This window comes from Lactuca serriola, chromosome 5, assembly GCF_051521515.1.
Source record: "Lactuca serriola cultivar US96UC23 chromosome 5, Lser_US96UC23_V15, whole genome shotgun sequence".
Taxonomy (NCBI): Eukaryota; Viridiplantae; Streptophyta; class Magnoliopsida; order Asterales; family Asteraceae; genus Lactuca; species Lactuca serriola.
The window spans coordinates 271,503,493-271,512,122 of record NC_136412.1 but is presented as its reverse complement, the minus strand read 5'-3'; the positions used below and the strand labels follow the sequence as shown (position 1 = coordinate 271,512,122).

Below are 8,630 nucleotides of genomic sequence, written 5' to 3'. Positions count from 1 at the left end.
TTTTAACAAAGTGTTATCAGTTTTAACTATTACCGATTGAGAACCCATAACTTAAAGTAAAATCAATTGTTTTTATTTAAAGAGATAAATCCTTTGTTAAATCCAGGAACCTCACATTCATAGTATTTGTTGGACTTTGGATATGAAAAAAAAAAGTTGGGTCCCATAAAAAATTGGGCCCTGTGCACAAGCCCCTATTGCCTACCCTTACAACCGGTCGGTGTAGCTTCTTAATGGAGTACAACGGATCATATATAACAACTAGGCGAATCCCTGCGCGTTGCGCGAGAATAAAATTATATAGTTAAAATAATAACTTTTACCAAATTATTATTTAATATTTCTACTTTAAAATAAAATGTTAGTAGTAAAGCAAATATATAATTAACATATTAGTTTTATTAAACATTATAGTTTTACTTGAAAATGTATATTTAGTTTGAAATAAACATTATTGTGATATATACAATTATTTGATAATTTTTTAAACCGTTTAAAATTGTGTAAATTATATATCAAATAAATGATAATATAACGGGTAACGAAACGTATGAACAAAAATATGAACTGCAACTTTTAGTAAAATAAAAATAGAAAAACATCTATTATAACATTTGTATTAAAAAGGATATATATACAACGAATAATAAAAAATATGAAAAATAAACACTATAACTTTTAATAACATAAAAACACTAAAACATATTTTATAACATTTATATTAATTCTTCATATTTAAATCACAAATCTCTTCAAATACATTAATGTTTTTAATGAGAAAAACTTTACAACCTTACAAAAGAAAGGGAAATAAAAAGTTATTAGTGATTACTAATTAATAATCATAAGTTAAAAACTTTTGAGTTGTAACTAATAAATATACATAAATTAGAAAACTCTTGAGTTGTAGCGTGAGTTTCAAATGAATGCGGTACTTGAAAATGTATATTTTATTATTATTATTATTATTATTATTATTATTATTATTATTATTGGTTTTGATGCATAATTTTAATCCATTTCATTATTAAACATAAAGATATTTAATTATAAATTTATAGCATAAATAGGTGCGTATACATGTTAAACAAATCATATATATATATATATATATATATATATATATATATATATATATATATATATTCGTAAATGTCATATGTAATTCTTGTCGTAGTAATATGGATAAATTACTTTCATATGAAGAACATATCATGATAAGTCTATCATAATTACATATCAAATGTTCAAAATTATGTTATCTTTTAAATATTGTCTTTTAAATATGTTGTGTAGGATAACCCAACAAAAAAAATAGTAAAAAATAAACATAATCAAAATAGAAAAACTACAATCAAATAAATAAGAGCATTGGGTGGTTGAATATATAAATAAAGATGTTACATAAACATACATTTAAATCAAAAGAAAAAACTAATATTCGTCAACTTTGTTCAAACAAAAAAAACCTATATCCATTTTATGAATCTTCTTTCTTCATTTAACACCATTCAACCATAGAAATTTGATGACAATTCTTCACTAACCTGCAATCAAAATATTTTTCTTGAAACAGAAGAATCAGAAAGATATTCCAAGCAAAACATTGATGTTTGGAGAGTCACATTCAAGATTGAGTAATACACACAAATGACATATAAAGATTAAATGAGAAACTGAATATAAAGAAAGAATAGAAAAGCTTTATTTGTTTTGGTTGAAAGAAAAAAATCATATTACCCATTTTTCAAATCATCATATTTGGATCATCAATGCTTCAACTATATGAAAACTTTTGAATCACAATATCTTCAAATCTTTCTTACATGTAAGATTTTATATAATACAAAAGACACAAAAGATTGACCTTTTTATAGTAAACTTTTTACTAAATGCTAATTAAACATAATATAAGTTATAAAACTTTTGAGTGTTAAATCATAATTAAGAAAACTTTTGAGTTGCATTAGTTAAAAAATGGAGTTTCAAATGAATATAGTTTGAGGAAGTTAAAAATGGGGATTTCAAATGCATAAGATTTAAGAAAAAATGCTAGCTTTATAAGTATGTATGATGTTATATCCTTTAGATCTATGGATATAGTATTTAAAAGAATTGGTTTTACTATACGAAATTATTTAGCTGTACAGTTTGGTGTTCTCACTAGTTGTACGATAAGAATTAAGATATTTTATAGAATATAAAAGTTTTTGGATCAAAAAAAATTGAACCTGTTATACATTTGTATATGTTGTCATTTTATCAATAAAAAATAAATTAATTGATTGAAATTTTAAATATCTAAATAATTCCATACTTAAAATGTTTGTCGCTGTCGCTCAATATTTAGAAAATCTTATAAATATCCGTGAAAGCCAGATCAGCCGGTCTCCGTCTGATTCATCAACGCAACTAAGCGACACGTGTCCGCATCAAACTCGTTGAAAAAATATCATACATTTTTAAAACAAAAAAATAACCAACTCTAATTATCCACTGAAATACGAATCCGTATATATTCTAGTGACACCCGCCTGTCTTAACTCTCCCCCTTCTATCATCCCTCTTCGCTTCTTAAACTCTTTCCAATTCTCTCTGAGTCTGAGCAGATCTCAAACAAATTTCAAAGAAAGACGATCGATAAGATTAATTAAAGGATGAAGATCCAATGTAATGTGTGTGGATCGGCGGAGGCGACGGTGCTTTGTTGCGCCGACGAGGCGGCGTTGTGTTGGGCTTGCGACGAAAAGATACACGCTGCTAACAAGCTCGCGAGTAAACATCAGAGAGTTCCTCTTTCTAATTCCAATAAGCAGATGCCTAAGTGTGATATATGCCAGGTATGTGATGTGCATATACAGACGTGTATCTGTAAGTTATTGATGATTTTCATAATTGTTTGAATTTTTTGTGTTTCGATTCATTTTTCCTTGAATGATTGTGATGAAGAGATGTTTATTATATCTCACGAAAGAGAACACACTTGATAACAATAAAAAGAATCTCTTTCGAAATTAGGTCTGTCATCTGCGTGATTTGACTTTTACCTGTGAAAACAACTTTTGATTGATTTCAGTTATACTGTTTGGAAGTATATGATGAAAATGATCATGTAATCATGTTTGAACATAAAGGACAGACAAGTTTCAGATTGGTACTTTTATTGCCATGTCATGTTCCCATTTTTGTTGAAAACCAAAGATGAATAGACCCCACCCCATCTGTTTTGCCTTCCTGTTTACTGTGATTTACTTTCAGAAGCTTCAAAGTTTGTGTCTTGCCATATTTACTTATGAGATAGTATGATGTACTAATCTCTACTCTATCATACAGGAAGGAGATGGCTACTTCTTTTGTCTGGAAGACAGGGCTTTATTATGCAGAAAATGTGATGTTGCCATTCATACAGTCAACTCTCTTGTTTCATCACACCAGAGGTTTCTACTTACTGGTGTGAAAATAGGGCTTGAAACTTCTTCTGATCTTGTTTCTTCTTCATCCGTGAAGTCACTCCCCTGTGAAAAAATCCCAGAATCACTTTCTCTCCCAAAGTCAACAAACACCCAACACAACAAAGTTTTGCGTGAAGATTTTTCATATCCTAAGTTGACTTATGGTGGAGGTTCTCCAGCTGAAGTCATCCAACAATGGCAATTCGATGAGTTTTTTGGTTTGACCGATCCCAATCAGAATTATGACTACATAAACAACACCTCATCCAATAAGGTAAAACACATGAACTTCTTATATAGGTTTAAAATGCAATAAATAGCAACATTGTATAGAAATAAATGCCATATTTGGGTAGATTTTTCAAAGTATAATGTTCTAATAAGAAAAATTGAAAATACAATGCTGTAATTGGGTAGATATTTCAAACTACAACGCTTTAGTAATACTTGATATGATATTCAAGAATCATAATTAATCTTTTAGGGTGATTCTAGCAAGATGGGAGACTCAGACTGTTGTTCAATTCTAAGAGCATTGGAGGTAGAATTGGACAGTGAGGATTGCTTGGGGCAGGTGCCCGAATCATCTTGGGCAGTCCCACAAATATATTCACCACCTACTGCTTCAGGACTATGTTCGCCAAAACAAGAACATTGTCATGAAATGAATACTGCTGCTTTTGTTCCTGATGTATGCTACAATGAAATGTCAAATTCACATCATTCAATGCAAACCTTAAAAAGGAGACGCAATTTCTAACTACAAGTTGCTAGACATATAGCTTGTTCATAGGGTTTACTCAAAAAAAAAAAGCATAAGTCACTTCTGGTGGTTTTAACAACAAGGTAGATCTGTTCTCTTGAGTTGTATGTTTGATTTTAGTAGAAATTAATAAATGTGGTGAACTGTGTAAAATATGTGGTTAGTTTTAAAAGATAAAAATCACTAACATAGCTCAAATCTTGTTCGATTTGCTAAGATTTCAAGTGAAATTGGAAGAATTTGTGTTTAGCATGTACTGAATTATGATGTGTTTATTTTGTTTAATGTTTTAAACATGGTGAACTGTGATGCAGATTAAACTTGGTTGCTGAGTATTTTACCAAATATGTGAAACTTAGGTTCATGGAATTATAATGAGAGATGGTGTAACGTCCCAAAAATATTGATAAGAAAATTTCATTTTCAAACCATCAAATCCATACAACATTTGTTCCAAAATCAGTCATAGTAAAATGTATCTCAAACATAAGAGTAAAATGATAATAATTAGTGCGGAAAAATCATCAGGGAATGTTGTGCAGTCAAACCAGACCCTGCCCTTTGGAACTGAAAGTACCTGAAAATGTTTAAACCACAAAAATGTAAGCACAAAACGTAACGAGTTCTTCAAAATACCACATATCATACATATCAATGGCGTTTTTCAAAATACCACATATCATACATATCAATGGCCCAACCCTAGGGGTGTATTTCAACCCTATGTAAATGTTATCCAACCATAGTCTTATAGTCACTTCCAAACTACGACTCAACCGTAGCCTTTATGCTATGATCCAACCACAATCTTTCATACAAGTGTTATGACTAACCATAGTTTTTCATATAGGTGCTATGATCGCACCACAATCTTTCATTCAAGAGTCACAAAGACAATCTAGCAACCTACATAGTATAGTGAGACGACTCACCTTCCTCACGAAGTCAGACAAACCACAACTTAAGTCACAGAACAGGTGCTACAATCTACTTAACGAATTATACAAGGTCCCATCTTAGTCTATATTCTAAAACTAGCAATTTGATCAAAAGTCAACCCAGGTCAACAAGTCGACAGTCAAAGTCAAAGTCAACAGTCAGCATCACCATCATTTAACTGTAACATTCGTAAAATTCTTGAAAATTTTAAATTTTAAAATAAACCCCAAACAATCATTGTTTACAAATTGTTTTCAAAGTTTCACATCAAAGAAATCCCAAAATCGTAAAACAAAATATGAAGAGGTGCACGGTCACGCCTTCGCCTTACCGTGATTCTCTAAAGTACCTGACACATAATCCAAAGATTGTAAGCCCAAAGTTTAGTGAGTTCCCCCAAAATACCGATACATAACAAATAACACAAATATAATAACAGCATGTAATGGATCCACAGCTTAACAAATTGGATTACCTCTGAGCCCACAACATAAGTTTGGCCTGCCCTCGGCCCACAACTTATGTATGGCTTGCTCCCAGGCCTGATCAGTCCTTAGATTGAATACCGCTAAGCCCTCAGTACGAGTTTGGCATGCCCTTCCCGACCCTTAGCTCGTATTTGAAATACTCATGAATCCTCATTATGAGTCTGGCATGCCCTCCCTGACCCTCAACTCATATCTGGCATACTCCAGGGTTTGTTGGCTATAGCACGGAGCAGTACAACCTCAACCCAACCCATACAATATGTCGACATATAACAGATAATATCATATACAGATAAACATACAGTATCACATGTAGTCCCATAGATCTACCAAACTAGCATATTAAGACTAACATGCATATCTATACCATACTCAACATATCAACAATGTCAGGTTATCAAACCAATGAACCGACCTTGGTGCCTTCGACCCGAAAATACAATGATGAAAACTCACCTCACAAGTAGTTGAACTGATAAGATCTAACTCCGAATCTTAGTTCCCGCCTCAAAGCCTACAACCATCATGACCAACCTATCAAAATCTCAAAATACCCAAAATGCCCTCAAAAGTCCAACTTGGTCAACCATGGTCAAAGTCAATGATCAAGGTCAACAATCCATGTTGACCCAACTCGTCGATTTCTATAGTACTCAAAAAGTCAGGGCAAACCCTAGCCAACTCGCTGAGTTGGCTGGACAACTCGTCGAGTTTTCCCCATCTTAACACATACAGTTGATTCTTCGATTCCAGGGACTCTAAGGCTCAGATCTAAACTCCAAATGTGTCTAAAAGGATAAATTTTCCAACTTTATCCTTTTCGGCTACTCGAAATGCTCAAAAACCCTTCCACAAGGCTTAAAAACTCAAAGGCTTAACCATTAAGCACAAAATCCTTGAGATCTGGAACCCAACTTTTCTAGAACAGATTCTAGCCTCAAAAACGTCCCAAAGGTGGGTGCTTTATAGACATGCATGTCCAATGCATGTCTTGAACCAAAAATGGGTCAAAAAGGGGAAATATGACTTAAACTCCATGCATGGCATCAAAGCTTGACTAAAGACCAGATCTAACCCACTCTAAGGTCATCTTGACTTGGAGATTCAAAAAGTTGCAAACTTTATAAAGCCCATCCATTGCAACATCCAATAATAAGGAGAAAAAGGGACAAAACTCAAGATCTAGCTACACAGATAGATAAAAACCGGATTTTGAATACTTACAATGGTCAATAGAGTGCCAAATTGAAGATGAGGGCTTAACTTGCTAGATCCTTGCCTCCTTCTCTCAATCTTTTCTTTCTTTTGCTCCAAAATGCCACACTAACTCACAATATGAGATGTAATGAAGATTTGGGTTCACAAAGCCAATACTAGGGTTTGGAGGTTGATAAAAGATCAGCCTCAAGGACTTAAGGAGGTTATATGGGGTGCAAACCCTAAAATTTAGGGTTTCTCAACCAGCCGCCAACCTGTTGAGTTTTACTCACCAACTCGTCAAGTTAGTCCAAAAAGATGCGTGACCCAAAAGCCTTCAACACGTCAAGTTGAGGCCATCAACTCGACGAGTTCCAAGGAAAACTTTGTTGGATTAGTGTCTAAGTCCATAACTATTTTGGTATGTACTTGACCTGATGGTGCATGGTCCTTTTGGGTTGCCTTCACCAAAGCAACTTGATAGGATGAATTATGGAGAGAAAGGATTAAATATGATTTATTAATATATTATGAGAATAATATATTAAAGGAGAAATCATATTGTTTAATTAATATTAGTCAATAATTAATTGGTAATTAGTTTTGTGACTAAAAGAGATTAATTAAACTTAAGAGACTGGAATTGTAATTATAAGATAATTGCAATTTGGGCTATGGATTGCCATATATTAAGGAGTGGACGAATTCTATGGGGAAACCCATGAGAAATCGTCCAAGGCCTTAAGGAAAGGGTGATGGGTTTTAGGCATAAGAACAATCCTATGTGCTCATACAAACCCTAATGCTTGGATCTAGGTTTCTCTATTGTACATGCTTTGAATCCAAGACTAATAAACTTAGATCTAACATATTATAAACTGAATTAGGGTTTAGAGAATTACCTTTGATCGTTATATAGCAATAACAATCAATTCCTTGCTTGGATTGGCCTTAGAAAGCTTAGTGCCTCAAGTGTTGCACCTCTAATGGAGTCACAAACACCATATACAACTTGGATGAAGAGGAGAAGAGAGAGGCTGCCCAAAAACGACTAGAAACCCTAGAGAATCAATTGTCCACGTTTTTGGAGCCTAAGGGGTCCTTTATATACTTGTGTGGGCTGCTAGGGTTTCAGTCAAAACCCTAATGGACAACTTAAACTCTAAGCAGCCCATTGAACCTTCTGGATAAGGCCATGGACGAAAATATGATGGGCTTCCATCATAATTTCATTCACCCCTTGATCCTTTAGCATTCCTTAGCCCAATAACTCAATTATCCAATAATTGCAGTCCAGTCCCCTGAGTTTAATTAATCTCTTTTAGCCACAAAATTAATTATCAATTAATTCTTGACTAATATTAATTAAACAATATGATTTCTCCTTTAATATATTATTCTCATAATATATCAATAAATCATATTTAAACATTTCTCTCCTTAAATCATCCTACATATTGCTATGGTGAAGGCAACCCAAAAGGACCATGCTCATAATCGGGTCAAGTACATACCAAAATAGTTATGGACTTAGACACTAATCCAACAGTCTCCCACTTGGATAAGTCTAATAACTATTTTCCGTATGACTTCAGAACCTGATCAGCAATCGTAGCTTTCAAAAGCCGCTGTCAACTCTGATCTTATCAGATAGCGTGTCCTTTAGAAAAGGGATTATATATTCCTCCATTCTCAAGATATCTTATAGACATAAGACATGAATTTTAATCATTCTCTCTATACTGTTTCCCGACTTCCGATTTATGACGATTGATAACAGACTACAATTGA

The 8,630-nt window shown here is 33.0% G+C and overlaps 1 protein-coding gene across 2 annotated transcripts; it reads left to right on the top strand.

The window, feature by feature from the left end:
* The first annotated feature begins 2,535 nt into the window (after positions 1-2,535).
* Positions 2,536-4,467, top strand: LOC145054307 (B-box zinc finger protein 22-like). 2 transcript variants are annotated; one of them, XM_079002465.1, is made up of 3 exons: positions 2,536-2,840; positions 3,334-3,726; positions 3,937-4,467. In XM_079002465.1, the coding sequence occupies exons 1-3, from the start codon at positions 2,658-2,660 to the stop codon at positions 4,210-4,212; spliced, it is 852 nt and encodes a 283-aa protein (XP_078858591.1). In that variant the 5' UTR covers positions 2,536-2,657; the 3' UTR covers positions 4,213-4,467. The 2 variants fall into 2 exon arrangements, with proteins under 2 accessions (XP_078858591.1, XP_078858592.1); XM_079002466.1 differs by having other exon boundaries at positions 3,948-4,218.
* The last annotated feature ends 4,163 nt before the right edge of the window (positions 4,468-8,630 follow it).

Excerpts from the sequence above, each read along its gene's own strand:
- LOC145054307 (XM_079002465.1), top strand. The coding sequence starts at position 2,658 with ATGAAGATCCAATGTAATGTGTGTGGATCGGCGGAGGCGACGGTGCTT. Across the intron at positions 2,841-3,333 it reads CTAAGTGTGATATATGCCAG|GAAGGAGATGGCTACTTCTT; the intron begins GTATGTGATGTG and ends TCTATCATACAG. Across the intron at positions 3,727-3,936 it reads ACAACACCTCATCCAATAAG|GGTGATTCTAGCAAGATGGG; the intron begins GTAAAACACATG and ends TTAATCTTTTAG.